The 16,002-nt window shown below is 41.1% G+C and overlaps 1 protein-coding gene across 1 annotated transcript in view; it reads right to left on the reverse strand.

Annotated features, from left to right (window-relative positions):
- Positions 1-10,246: 10,246 nt before the first annotated feature.
- ube2h (ubiquitin-conjugating enzyme E2H (UBC8 homolog, yeast)) overlaps positions 10,247-16,002 on the reverse strand; it is an 80,822-nt gene continuing 75,066 nt past the window's right edge. The window contains exon 7 of the mRNA XM_078419541.1: positions 10,247-15,822. Within this exon, the coding sequence (XP_078275667.1) occupies positions 15,698-15,822 (125 nt within the window). The 3' untranslated portion in view covers positions 10,247-15,697. The remainder of the gene's footprint in view (positions 15,823-16,002) is intronic.

Consider the following 16,002-nt stretch of genomic DNA (forward strand, 5'->3'; position numbering starts at 1 on the left):
CTGTTGGGTGTGATCTGTTCCATGTCCAACGCCCTTTAATGCAGCAAGATCATAACTACACAATGGAAAGAATTATTCACCTCAGATCCCACTTGCATCATTAGCTCAATGGGGTGGGAGCTGCTTTACATCCTCGTCGTCCACCCTGGGTAGTTCTACGGAACTGGCAACATTTGCAGCAAAGCTTCAACTACGGGACTCTGAAGCACCAATTGCCACTTTTGATTGTTGTAGTTGACATACGAAAGAAGAAGACTAGCTCCATTTTAAATCTGTGCTCCCTGGTTATTGAGCACTTGCAGAGTGACCAGCTTCCTGCTATCTACTCAGTCCTTTGGGGAAAAGACACATCACGAGTACAATTTCCTCCCTGGTAGTGCTATGGGAGTACCTTCACAAAAAAGACTGCAGAGGTTTACCACCACCTTCTCAAGGACAATTATGGATAGATGTACCAGTGTTCTATTAAGTATCAGTAATGTTCTACCTCAGGCTTCTCCAGAGTTCCTCCAGATCACAGAACCAGTCTCCAGCCAATTGAAGCCCCATGTTATATCAAGGCAAGACTGATAGCAGTGGACAGCAACAGTTAGGAGAACAAACAATATTCCAGATGTCATACTGAAGAGCCATCATCCAGGATTGATTGACCTTTAGCCATTCTATTTCGGTCGTTTACAACATCAGTAGCTATCCAAGAGTGGGAAATTGGCCAATTATGCCCTGCTCACCAAAGGCTGGACAAATCCAATCCGTCTAATTTCTACCCAATCAGTCCACGCTCACTCAGCTGCAATGAAAGCTGACAGTGCAATCAAGTGGCCGTTACTTGCCAATGCCCAATGTGGGTTTGCCAGGACCATTCTGCTGCAGATCTCATTACAGGGAGGCCCAAACACGGACCAAAAGATCTGAATTGCAGAGGTGAACTCTGATTTGGCTAAAGTGGCATCAAGGAACCCTGGCAAAATTGAGGTCACTGGGAAAACACTTAAACCAGGCTCCTTGACTGGCATCTTATTTACCACCCCTAACTTTCTCTCCACTATCAGCTGAGTGGCTTCAGTGTGCACTCTTCAGCATGCACTGCAGACCTGCTGAGTTCTTGAGTTTCCTTTTTAACTCAAGATTGCAACATCTGCAATATCCTCTTCATTCTGATTTACACTGACTTTTGAAAAGACAACATTTTACAGATTTAAATTAATTTTAGCAAAGATTAAAAGTCCCTTACCTCTTCATTCCTTGCACCGGGTAAGATCATTTCCATTTTATTACTTCACACAATACTTTTGTACAGGAGAACAGAGACATTTCTGCTCAGATTTATTCCTCCAAGACACTAATACTATTTAAGCAGAGTGTGTACTTCCCCCTACTTCCCAGTTTCCAACAGGGATTTTCCAGATCAACTGTTTTCTCTCTACCACGATAAATAACCTTCCAACTGTTGGTGGATAAATTAAATACAGTACCCAAAATAAACTTCAAAATGAATCTTCAATAGGAACCTGCTAATGCAACCATGAAATAGAGTATGATTAATAGCCTGGATACACACAAACTGCAAATTTTGAACAAAAAAAAACTGCTGGAGAAAATACTGGAGCATGTCAGGCAGCATTTGTAGAGAGAAATGGACAAGCAGCAGTTTGTGTTGAGACCATCTTCAGACGTTAATGTGTAGGAAGGAACTGTAGATGCTGGTTTATACTGTAGATACAAAATGCTGGAGTAACTCAGCGGGACAGGCAGCATCTCTGGAACATTAATATCCTGCCTGTCCGGGGCAGCTCACACGAAAAACAGTCACACAACTCAACAGATTCAGGCAAACTCAGAACCTGGACCAAATCCAATACTAATAGCTGAAGAATGGTCCTGATCCAAAACACCAACTGTCTATTCCCTACCACATGCTGTGTGGCATACGTTTCCGCCAGCACTTTGTATGCTGAAGATTCCAGCACAGTCATACAGCACGGAAACAGGCCCTTCAGCCCAACTTTCCCAAGCCAACCAAGATGCCCCATCTACACTAGTCCCACCTGCCCACGTTAGATCCTTATCCCTAGATACCTTTCCTATCCATTTACCTGTTCAAATGTCTTTAAAATGTTATAATACCTGCCTCAAATGCGTCTTCTGACAGCTCATTCTGTATACCCACAACCCTTTGAGGAAAAGTTAGCCCATGGAGTTCCTATCCAATCTTTCCCTTCGCAGCTTAATCCCAAGTCGCCTGGTTCTCGATTCCCCAACTCTGTGCAAAGACAGTGCATTTACATTATCGTCCCCCTCAAGATCTTGTGCACCTCTATAAGATTACCCCTCATTCTCTTGCACTGCAAGGAATAAAGACCTTAGAACGGAGAAGAGGAAGAACCTTTTCAGTCAGAGAGTGGTGAAGGTGTGGAATTCTCTGCCTCAGAAGGCAGTGGATGCCAGTTCGTTGGATGCTTTCAAGAGAGAGCTGGATAGAGCTCTTAAGGATAGCGGAGTGAGGGGGTATGGGGAGAAGGCAGGAACGGGGTACTGATTGAGAGTGATCAGCCATGATCGCATTGAATGGCGGTGCTGGCTCGAAGGGCTGAATGGCCAACTCCTGCACCTATTGTCTATTGACCTAGCCTGCCCAAACTCTCCCTATTGCTCAGCCCTCAAGTCCTGGCAACATCCCGGTAAATCTTCTCTGCACTCTTCCCAGCTTAACATTTGCAGTTCATGGTGTCTTCTTTAGACTAAAACCCATCTGGAGGAACAGGTTCTTTGGGAATAGAAAAGTGCTTTTCATGAAAATAGAATGTTCCAGAAAGAGTTGCAAAGAAATAATAAGCATAGTCACTGCTGAAACACTGAAAAATTACAAGCAGCCAAATTAGGAGTTGGAATAGATCAGTCCAACTGGTATCATGGCACCATCTCCTGGTGCACTAAAGTACTGCAAGCCATCTGCAAGATTTATTGCTCACAATGTCGTCTCTCTGAGGAATGCAAATGTAGATTCTCCTTTGCAGAACACCTTTCATGTAGTCCATAAATAAGACCCACAACTTCAATTTGTCCCACATTTTAATTCTCCAAATCTTTCCCACTCTTCCTTAAAGCCCTTCTCACATTTGAGCAACACCACGTATTTTGACCCTTTAGAACTCTGCCAATACATAAACTTAAGGCAATTAACAATTCGTCTTTTGTCTCACATTTGCTACATTCATAAATTTTTGTTCTGTCTTTTATCCATTGTTTTTGCATCTTCGTCAGACCTACATTGGCATTTGTTATTGCCTTTCACCTTTCCCTTTGTTTCCTCTGGTCCCGCATTATCTCCACATGCTGTGTGGCACCAACACTGTGCCAAACAGGTGATACTCAGCAGAAATGTGCTTATCATGTTCTGCATGCTCATGGCCTAGCACATCTCACCCTACAATTGTAATCCAGCCAGTAAACCAGCCTTGGCTCAATGTGGGATGTATTAGCACCAGGCAAAATAAAAACCAAGTTGGCAACCTGGATCAATCCTGCCACCAATGGTACAGATCACATTTCTGCTGCCCTATCCTAGCTAGCTGCGAATCTGGTTGGTAAACAAGGCAGCACATTGGTGCAGTTGGTAGAACTGCTGTCTCACAGCACCAGGGAGGTCAAGGAAAGAGTGTTCACGTCGTGGCCCTGTCTCCACCACTACACACAAGAAGCGCAAGACCCCATTGTATGCAGATGCTGAGAAGTGTGTTCAGCTCTAATCTTATGATGTGGACTTGATAAAAAGAAGCACCAGGGATCTGGTTTTGGATCTGACCTCGGGTGCCATGTGTGTGGAATTTGTACATTCTACATGTGGGTGCTTCGGTTTCTTCCCACATCCCACAGATGTATGGGTTTCCAGGTTAATTAGCTGCTGCAAATTGTCCCGCGTGTGCAGGGAGTTGATGCGAAAGTAGAACTAGTGTGAACGAGTGACCAATGCTCAGCATGGACTTGGTGGGCCTAAGGGATGCTTCCATGCTTTATCTTTGACCTCAAACTAAAAGTTAACCATTATTACAAGGAGTTTGCCAAATGAATATCCCCATCTTCAGCAGCGGTTGGAACTAATGACTAAAACATTTTTTAAACCATGTTTAGTCCAAGCATGGCCTAATTTGAATTTCACTGGGCGCTAGAATTTTCAGAGCCTTGGTCTAACCATGGACTAAAGAACCAAATTGCATTGACATGCAGCTTCAAGAAGTTTTGTTAAAACTGAAGTCAATGGATATCATGGGGAAAACACTCCAATGGTTGGAGCCATGACTTGCACAAGGAAGATGTTTGTGGTTGTTGGAGGTCAATCAATCCGGTCACGAGATATCACTGCTGGAATTCTTCAGGGAAATGTCCTCAGCCCACCCACCTTCAATTGCTTCATCAATGACCTCCTTCCATCTTAAGGATCTCAGATGTGGGGATTTTAGCTGCTGAGTGAACGATGTTTGCTTCAATTTGAAACTCTTCAATAAATAAGGCAGTCAATGCCTGCATGCAGGAATTGTAAACAGGTCGGTAGCAAGACATATCTACAACAAAATATCTGGCCATGACCATCTTCCAACAGGAGACAGTTTAACCATTGTTGGCATTACCACTGTCAACATCCTGAGGGTTACCATTGATCAAAGATTCAAATGGACCAGCCACACAAGAGGAAAAGCACATCTTTTAGGGATGGGGGTAATCCAGAGAACCTGGAGGAAACACACAATCATGGACAGGATAGTTAAATCCTGCATAAGGAGCACTCAAGATCAGGATCAAACCTAGGTCCTTGAAGACAAATACTGTGCCATCCCCAAGTAATGTGGGCAGTCATTACAGATGCATTTGTGTAAAGTGTTTCATTAAGTAAAGCTATGTAAATGGTAAACACAGACAAAAGGCACAATGGCCATTTTAGTACACTGTATTGCCATGGATGGAGACTGGTGTGCTTTCCTTCGTCGTGAGAAATAGCTTCGTAAATATAGATATGTATCCCAAAGAGTCAATAACATTACAGCACAAATCCATAAATCATACATTAGCACATCATTGACAATACACTGTGGGCAGGCCGTCGGATCCTTGGCAAGGAGTTTCACCAATGTGGTCCCGAGCTAGGACAGAAGGATCAAAGGCTGCTCAATTTAGTCAAGAGTCACGAGTGTTTATTTGTCATATGCACCAGAACAATGAAATTCTTACTTGCAACAATCGATAGTCAGTGTGCACTTGGTGGGTCAAAAGGCCAGTTTCCATGCTGTCTTTCTAACTAAAACCTGACCTGATAGATGTTTTCAAAAATCATGCTGGGCTTTATTGATTGCCGTAAACAAGGATGGCAGGATTAAATATCTGAAGGGAAAAGAAAATTCGAGCTTTGGCTAAAGATAGATTGGATTGATTGTTCTGTTGATCCAACCCTTCAGTAGTTACTGGATTTAACCTTCTGTATGATAATGATTAACTTTAAAAGTAATTTTTCTGACTGTTTGGATGGGTATGTTCTTGAATGACTACAGAACATTTCAATAGATGGCAGCTCAAAAAACAATTTCTCTTCTCATTGCCATCATTCAAGTTTCTGGTAACCATTAGAAAGTAAGTCTGTTTAAAAAAAAACTACCACAGGTGTCAGGAGGAAGAGCAGATGTACATCAAAGATGGACACAAAATGCTGGAGTAACTCAGCGGGGCAGGCAGCATCTCTGGAGAAAAGGAATAGGTGATGTTTTGGTTCGAGACCCTTCTTCACAGAGAAGGGTCTTGACCCGAAACATCATCTATCCCTTTTCTCCAGAGATGCTGCCTGTCCCGCTGAGTTACTCCAGCATTTTGTGTGTAAAAATCCACAGGATTTGAGTCACTTTGTTTTGCTGAATCCACAATTTTTTTTTATATCAAACCAAAAAGCATCTGCACAGAGAAGGTAGTGTTCGTGTTTGAGGTCAATGACCCTTCATCAGAAAAAAACCCCAGAATATGCTGGAAACACCTGGCAGGTCAGATAAACACTTATGGTACAAGGGAGAATTAATGATCCAGGTGAAACACAGCATTTTATGAGAATTTAATGAAGTGCAATTTGGCTATTGCATTTCCAACAGTACAATTGTGACTTCTCAAACGTATTGAGTGGCTGTCATGCACTTTGGGGTGTGGTGGGTTGAGAAAAGAGGCACATCTCCTGTCCTGAAAACATACCACATAAGTGCCCCTGTTCTGCATCAGATCTGGCAACACACAGCAATGAGCACACAGGCCTGAAATATTCCCATCTAGTCATAGAATAACGCAGTACAGAAAAAGGCCATTCGGCCCACCATGTCCATGCTGATCTTTTTGCCCACCTGCACTAATCCTGCTTGCCCTCATTTAGGTATGTGTTCTTCTACCTTGCTTTTTCAAGTACCTGTCTAAATGTTTCTCAAAAGTAGTTACTGTATCTGATTCTACCGGCTCCTCTGGCAGCAAGCTCCAGATATCAACCACCATGTAGAAAATACACATCAGAACCCGTTTAAAATTCCTCAGCACATTTTTGATAACCCTGCCAAGAAACCCTCCTACCTATGCTTATTTTATAGACCTCTACCAGAACACCCTTCAATCTCAGGAAAACAAGCCCAGACTATCCAATCTCTCCCCTTAACTAAAGTTCTCCATCCCAGGCAACATTCTGGTGAAGCTCCTCCACACTAGTGTAACGCGCTCTCCCAACAAGATCAAACATGAGGAAAGGCGTGCACTCAGGTAGGTCAGAGGGGTTTGGTTATTCAGATAAGTCCATAAGGAGAGCCATGATCAACTGATGGGATACGTTAATGAAGATCTTGTGGCGGTCCCTGGGGGATTGGGCCACTCCCTGGGTCGAACCTCTCAATAGACAATAGGTGCAGGAGTAGGCCATTTGGCCCTTCGAGCCAGCACCGCCATTCAATGTGATCATGGCTGATCATTCTCAATCAGTACCCCGTTCCTGCTTTCTCCCCATACCCCCTGACTCCGCTATCCTTAAGAGCTCTATCTAGCTCTCTCTTGAATGTATTCAGAGAATTGGCCTCCACTGCCCTCTGAGGCAGAGAATTCCACAGATTCACAACTCTCTGACTAAAAAAGTTTTTCCTCATCTCTGTTCTAAATGGCCTACCCCTTATTCTTAAACTGTGGCCCCTGGTTCTGGACTCCCCCAACATTGGGAACATGTTTCCTGCCTCTAACATGTCCAACCCCTTAATAATCTTATACGTTTCGAACTCTCGGCACTAGATGGACAGGTATGGGGGGACGGCCTTAAGCTACAGGGTTTCTGGAAGGGGCAGAGATCTTCCCTTAGTCTGCCTCGTGGCTTGGAGTTGAGCATATGTAAATAAACAGCTTTCCTCAATACAACCGGTGACTTGCTTCATTCCACACCCGACACCGCTATAATCTCAGCAAAAGATCCACAAAGCGCATAACTTAGAGGGCCCACTTGGCAATACCAAGTAACAGAATGATTATCTTGGTCCTGAACCGATGGGGCCCCTTTAAAACCCATTGAAGTATGCCTCACATCTGTTGTGGCCAATAGGTTTATCTGGACACATGCGTACAAATGAATTTGGCAGGTGAAATTCAAACTTGCATGGCTAACTCTGTAGGTAAATAAAATAGACACAATGTAATTGGCACTGGCCCAATTGCGGTTGTTATCCATATCAATGATTTGGATGAGAATGTACTAGGCAAAATTAGCAATTTTGTAGTTGAAACTAAAATAAGTGGCATCGTAGGCAGTGAAGATGGTTATCAAAAATTGCAAAAGGATCTTGATCAGCTGGGCAAGTGTGCCAAGGAATGGCTAATGGAGTTTAATGCGGATAAGTGCAAGGTCTTGCATTTTTGGAAATCAAACCAGGGCAGGGCCTTCACAGTGAATGGTAGGCCCCTGAGGAGCGTTGTAGAGCACTAGGATCTAGGAATATAGGTATTTAGTTTGCTGAAAATAGCACCACAGGTACAAAGGGTGGTAAAGGCGGCGTTTAGCGTTTTGGTTTTCAGTCAGGGAATCGAATATAGAAATTGTGACGCTGTTAGTTATACAATATGCTGGTGAGTCTGCACTGGTAGCATTGTTTTCAGTTTTGGTCACCCTGGTTTAGAAAAGATGTAATTAAGTTGAAACGGGTGCAGAGAAAATTTACATGGCTGTTGCCAGGATTTGAGGGCCTGAGCTAGAAAGGTTGGTTAGGACATTATTCCTTTGAGCAGAGGAGGCCAAGGGGTGATTATATAGGTGTATAAAATCATGAGGGGATTAGATGGAGTGAATGTACAATCTTTTTCAAAGGTAGAGAATCAAGAACCATAGGTTTAAGGTGAGAGGAGAAAGATTTAAGAGGAACGAGAGAGGTAACCTTTTCACACAGAGGATGGTGGGTATTTGGAATGAGCTGGCAGAGGTAGTTGAGACAGATACAATAACATTTAAAAGACACTTGGACAAGTAGGAGAGGTTTAGAGGGACTATCTTAGTGGAGCATCTTAGTCAGCATGGAGTAAAGCCAAAAGACACATTTCTGTGCTGTATGATGAGGAATCTAAATCTGCATGTTCAGGAGTCAGAAGCAAATTGTTGCCAATTCCTCATTGTCCTCTTTTCCTTGAAATTTCAAAAAACATATACTTTAAATGCTCCCAATGATCTAACCTCCAATATTTACCAGGGAAGAAAATTCCAGAGACCCAGCTATTGCAAGAAGCTCCTATGTAAGTCAATTTTAAATATCTCTTCCCTAATCTTGTAACTGCGATCTCTTGTTCGAAACTTTAGTACAATGGTCATCCGTATTGCCCTGTCCTCATCAGAATATTGTGTTTTTACAAGATCACACATCATTCTAAATTCCAAAGAATATAGATCTAATTTGTTTTAAAACTCATGATAGGACAACCCACTCACCCCAGGTAGTAGTCCAGTAAATCACTTTTGGAGAACCCCAAATGCAATTTTTCAGTCAGAGAGTTGTGAATCTGTGGAATTCTCTGCCTCAGAAGGCAGTGGAGGCCAATTCTCTGAATGCATTCAAGAAAGAGCTAGATAGAGCTCTTAAGGATAGCGGAGTCAGGGGGTATGGGGAAAGGCAGGAACGGGGTACTGATTGAGAATGATCAGCCATGATCACATTGAATGGGGGAGCTGGCTCAAAGGGCCGAATGGCCTCCTCCTGCACCTATTGTCTATTCTATCTTAAACGAGGGAACAAATCTGCATAATATTCCAGGTGTGGTATCACCAGTACCCCATATAATTCCAAAGGCCAACCATGTTACAATAAAGCTCAATGGCATTTTCTTCCTCATTATGTGCTGCACCCACCAGCTACCTTTTACAATTCATGCACAATTTTGTACCACTCATCTGCAATCTTTCTCCTTTTAGAGAATAGTCTGGCTTGATTCCTCCCAATGAAGTGCAATAAGTTTCCCATATTAACTCCATTTGCTTGGTTTTGCTCACCTACTGACTCAGTCTGCCAGTATCATGTTGAGTCCCAATTTCACAGCTCGGATCAAGGATCTTTGACCTGAAACGTCGAGTCCAATTCCCATTCCACATATGCTGCCCAATTCAATGTTTCCAGAATTTTCTTTTATAATTTCCAGAATATGCAGTTTCTCAATTTACATTCATTTAGTTCTGTTAAGTGAATCAGAATCTGAGTACTATCATTAACTCCCACAATTCCATCCCACTTTTTAAAAAATCACAAAAAATAGCTTTCTCATCTCTCCTGAACTAGTTTCCAATTATTTGCTCAAGGTCATTCATTCAGTCCCTTATAAAAAAATATCCCCTTGAGAAACTCGATTATATTAAAAGGTGTATGAAAGTTAAAATTGCTACACTATTTAGGTTTGATGTTAAGGCACATCACAATTGGGTTTTTGTTGTTGATGGTCTTAAATGCAGTCTGCCATTGAACCAGGAAAGTGTACCAATTCATAGGAAAACCTTATATTGCAAGAAAATCCTTTAGGGAGATCAGACGTACATTCCAGGTGCAGGTTCACTGGGATCAAATGCCTATTCAATTTGTTTACGGTTGATCCATATCTCACATTAGTTTAACTGCTTTAGGATTTCAAAGGGTCATCCGTAAAGTACAACACCAGAGATTATTACACACCACAGCACAAAGTGCAGGGAAATACCACATGGATTCAAAATTGGTTTACACATAGAACAGAGTAGGAATTGGTCATTTTTGGGTTCGGAGGCTAAGATTAGAAGAGTGCCACAGGGTTCAATCCAATACATCCAGATTTGCCACTGATACAAAAGCTGTGAGGAAGATGCACAGGGGTTGCACATGAATAGGCCAAATACATGGTAAGCATGTAGGAGATGGATTATAATGTGTATATGAATTAGAGAAGGCTAACATGCAGCTACTAATAGTAATTAGGAAGGCAAGTAGTATGTTGGCCTCAATTACACATGGATTGTAAACAAGTATACATACATTGTGCTCCAATTATAGTCTTAGTGAACAGCATCTGAAATATTGTTGACAAAACTGGTGCCTCTGCCCAAGGATACATGGTGACAGTTTAGCAAATGTTCATTTGATGGCTTACTGGGAAGATGCAAAGATGTATCGTATAAGAAATAAGGCAGACTGCAAAATATTTATACATTTAAAAGTACAACAGAAGATCTCACCGAAATGTGCAAAGTTCAGAGGGCTTGACTGGGTAGATGTGCAAATGACATTTCCTCTGGATGAGGTCTTCAGGATTAAAACGAGAGGAAATTCCTTCAGTCAGAGGGATTGAATCTTTCCATTTCTCTTTCTACTAGGATTGTGGAGACGCTCTTACTACGTTTATTCAAAACTATTGACCAACTTAAAAATTTTAAGCATTACAATGCAACTACTGTAAAGGATCATCCATACTTTTATTGAATAGCAGACAAGCGAGTGAAGGGCACACTCTGACTTCCATTTCCTATTGCTTACCCATCACAAAAATTATTGCTCAGCCTTGAAAGTACTGTTCCCCAAGTACTAAGACTCCAAATTCTGGAGGACTTTTGTGGAAATGTGCTCAGCAATTTCCCTCCTGAACAGGCAAGCTTTAATTTTTAAGATTATGCCCTTAATCTTCATCATACCCAACATGGAATACTGCCTTTGTTCATTGCCATCAAATCTTTCATTAAGCAAACTATGTGCAGGGGAATGCATCATTTTATGAAATTTGCCCTTGCCTTTCAATGGATGGAATACCCCAGACCTGTGTGTCTCAAAGTAACAGATCAGCTTCTTGTCATTGAATTAACTTTGCCCAATCTTCAGTAACTAGGGAAATCACAGTGCAATCATTAATAGATTTATTCATTACCCTTCACTTCTGAAGGGCAAGCCTAACTTAGTCACTACATAAATAATAAATAAAGGTTAAACAAGATAGGCAGCAAATGGTTACAAATGGCACGTGGAAGAAAATTAAATGAGAAACAAAATACCGCCACCAGTCTGCTGACCATTGTCTGAGTGCATCTCGATCCAATCAAGCAGTTTCCTCAATGTAGTCTATGCCCAGGTTCAGCAACGACCACTTGCCACTCAGCTACATTACAGTGACTATACCCTGAACATAAGCATGCTTTTTTAACCAAGTGACCTGTAGTTCTTTCAGGTGTTATCTTACTAAGCTGCATCCATGATGTCATGGACATTTACTGTGAAGTTATTGCAGCTCGCTCAGCTTTGCGTTTATATTTATATTTATATCCTGGGCTAGAGTCAGCCAGTAGGCTAGTTCATCACCGATTTGTTGATATGCCATTAATCTTTAAACTACGACCCAATGCAAATATAAAAGGTTAATCCCATAGTTGTAGCATACATTAGAACAAGTTGAAATTGAGTAGTCCAATTCTACTTTACGGTGATTATGTGCCGAGATTTTCAAAATCTCAGAGTGAAGTTAGCCATAGAGCCATAAAGCACACCAATAGCCCTTTAGCCCATTAAATCTGCACTGACCATCTGGGCTCTCCTAATGAAACCAAGATCTACAAGATGTGTGCAGTAACCCGTTTAAACAGCGTGTTTAGATTGCTCAACTGTTTTAACAGCATCTTCTGCAAAAGTAAACATTCCCAGGAGTGGGGCAGGTAACAAAATCTTGGTTAAATAAGCAGGTTTAAGGAGCATTTTAAAGTGAGAACAAGCATAGGAAAGTGGACAAATATATCCATTCATTTCAATTCAGCCAAAACACAATAAAATGCTACTTTAAGAATTAAAAACAGTATATATTTAACCAATTCCTACAACTATTTATATTTGACTGAATTGTGAAGACCTTTCAATATTACAATACTTAGTCATTTGACCTCCAGTATTTCTTACTTGGGCAACCTAAAAAAAAAGCTTTGAAATAAAAGTGGTGTCTGAAATACTCATTGATTAGGCAGCATCTGGAGAAAAGGGAATGTAGGATTAATGCTTCAGTAGATAATTTTTCACCCAATCACATTCACAGTTTTCAAAGTGTTTTACATGCCATGAATAGCTAATCGTTCAGATATCTGGGAAAATGCAGCATCCATTGTTCATGTAACAATAATTCACAATGAGTAGAAGGCAATATATTTTTGCAGTACTGGTTGAGGAGGAATGCTGGTGGAATAATGGGTGATCTCACCCTTATGAAAGTTGTCTCCTGAACCACCAGTGGCCTGAACAATGGTGTAGAAGGACTGAAGACTGAAGAATGGTCTCGACCCGAAACGTCACCCATTCCTTCTCTCCAGAGATGCTGCCTGTCCCGCTGAGTTACTCCAGCATTTTGTGTCCATATGCCAAGACCAACTCTTATCTGCCTGCACCTAGTCCATAATTCTCTATTTCCTGCACATCCATATGCCTATTCAAAATGCTCTTAAATGCCACTATCGTATCTGGCTCAACCACCACCCCCACAGCACATTCCAGGCACTCACCACCCACTGTGTAAAAAAAAACTTGCCCCACTTATCTCCTTAAACTTTGCCCCTCTCACCTTAAAGCTATGCTCTCCAATATTTGATTTCTCCATTCTGGGAAAAAGGTACTGATTGTCTATCCTATGTATGCCTCTCATAATTTTATACACTTTATGCAAACTTTCCTCAACCTCTGGCATTCCAGAGAAAACAATCCAACTGTCTAACTGCTCCCTGTAGCTACTTCCAATTCAGGCATCATCCTGGTAAACCTTCTCTGCGCCCTTTCGGGAGCCTCCACATCCTTCCAGGGGTGACTAAACCAATGTCCCATAAAGCTGTATTGTGACTTCCTGACTGTTATATTCAATCCCCCAACCCATGAAAGCAAGCATTCCATACGCTTTCTTTACCACTCTATCTACCCGTGTTGCCACTCTCAGGGAATTATGGACTTGAACCTCAAGATCCCTTTGTACACCAATGATGCAGAGAAACAATCCTCAAACTCAAGAGAGTGGTCTTTTATTCTGAAAGCAAGCTGCACCATAATAATCTAGGTATACTTACCAGTCAGGCAGAAATCAAAGATCTTGGTGCTTATTGGTTAAGGAAGACATACAACTCAAATTTACCTAGCTCTATCACTTTGCGTCCATATCACAACAACTAATTCAGAGATGAAGTAAAGCAGTTGGTTTGTGACCTAGAGGCACCCAAAATAAAAAGTTCCAGACTTATGCTCATCACAATAGAAAAACTTGATGTAGGATCTGTGCAAACCAGAGAACAGTACATTTACACATGAAGCTTAAAAAAACCCAGCCACTATGTATAGCTAAAATACACAAGTCCCACTAAGTCTGAACTTGGTTTCTTCTCTTGGTCAATGGTAACATATCCAATCCCACTGCTGGAATTGCACAGCAGCACAAGTATCAGAGATCCCCATTTGATATTAAGTTTCCCTGCACCACAAAATCCATAATCTTTTTACATACTTCTAAACCAATTAAAACATAGAAAATGTGAGATGTCAACAAACAACCTTCCTTTAACAATTAAATCTTACAAAGAGTTCATTTGGAAGTTAGGTTCTAATACATTGTCACATGGTAAGCAAGCAAACTGTTGAATATACTTGTATCAGCCTGATGAACTGGGAAAGTGTGAAGTGTACTGGACAAGATACAAACCTTTCACTCGGGAATGTAAATCCACGTCAACTTGGTTTCAAAGTCACCTCAGCCTCAGAAAGTGAAGCTGGTTCAATCCCTCTCCCAGCTGCACCATTCCACTGCACAAATGTTACTGGTTTCAATCACGAGACGGCTAATTTGTAAAATGTGAAGATATTACAATGATGCACATTTCCAATGATGTGATGTTTCAATAGGATCATCAAACAGCTCAAAACATTAACATATGCTGCGTTTACTTCATGGAAACGGAAAATATCAATGGAAGGCAACAGGCTATGTGGAATGAGTAGAAGAACAAGTGTATTCCAAAGACCAGGCCCAGGCAAATTGGGTGAAATGATTCCTCCTGAGCTGAATGAGACTACAGTTGAGGATGGCTTTTAAGAAGTAGTGGGTGTAGAAGGACCATTATCCTGATTTAGAACACGTTCAATTTCCCTGTATTCCATACACACATCAGAGACCAAGGGATATGTAAGGGGAAGGTGGCTGGAAATGAATATGGGCCATGAAGGAGAAGGTATCAATCTTCCCTTGTAGTATTACAGAATTTACAACTACAGGCACAAAATTCCACACCAGGGTAAAAACTATTACAATCAATTCCAAATCAACTATTGTAACAATGAAAATATACATTTTTTTATTTTGAAATCACCAGCGAGCATACTAACTAACCCTAAATAAGTCAAACAGGTATAAGTCAGCACAGAGCAATAGGCATTTAAAAAAAAAATCTATAGAGCAAGATAGGGTGCTGGCAAGTATTCCCCCAATAATAATACAACGTGCTAATTAGAGTAATCAAGTTCACCACTACCTAGTAATTACTTAATACTATCCTTCAGGTTAAAGCCACAAACACTAGGTTTTTTTATAATTAAATCTGCTTTACGAACCAAAGTCCTAAACAAGTTGTATTCTTCCATATCATGCCACAATAAAAAAAAAGGATGTTGTAATCTGTACGTCCAATTTTATTCACGAGGAAAAAATAGAAACAAAAAACATGCAGAGCAAATAATATTAGTTTTTCTTCTGCCTAGTAAACCTTCCATTGTGCTTCGATTTTACTGAAACTTTCTGTTCTCTCTAGCGCTGCTGTTCTGGTCAAGATACGGACAGGGCAAACGGTTGTTCTTGCTTGGTTGTTATTCTGCTCTCACCAATCCGTCGCTCTCCTTTTCTTGCTCTTTTCCATTTGGGGCCAAAATATTTATGAGTTAGGAATACCAAGGTTATGTGATAACATGCATTTGGGCCTCACATAGCTACCATTGGAATGTGGGGTAAGATGCACCTCAAGTTGGAGCAATGACCAAGGAGAGAAAAAAAAATCCAGGGCGATAATATACCAATGCTATCCATAAAAACCTGGTTTTAGTAATAAAAAAAAATTGCTTTTTTGTTTTTAAATATGAATATTATAGTCTGCTTTTCAATGGTTAGGAAATTATATAGTCTGTCTCTTAGAAAGAGGTTGGTGACACTACTACAATTCCATATCCTGGGCCTCATCTTCGGAGAAGTCAGACATGGAACTCTCCGATGAACTTTCGCCAGCTCCTTCCTCTTGTTCCTTTAGTGCCTCCTCTGTTGCATATTTCTGGATGTATTCTATGCAAGGATTTGGGTGAAGGGAGGAAGAAAAGAAAAAAAGAAAATCAGTGAATGGCTTCTAGAATCAATCACATCTCTCAATTTTGAATGTAATATTAAGACAATGCAACAAAGCAAGGGCACAATGCAGCAATAAAATAAATGGTCTGTGGATTTTGAATTGTGGTCTGAAGAAGG

Source organism: Rhinoraja longicauda, chromosome 23, assembly GCF_053455715.1.
Source record: "Rhinoraja longicauda isolate Sanriku21f chromosome 23, sRhiLon1.1, whole genome shotgun sequence".
NCBI classification, from domain to species: Eukaryota; Metazoa; Chordata; class Chondrichthyes; order Rajiformes; family Arhynchobatidae; genus Rhinoraja; species Rhinoraja longicauda.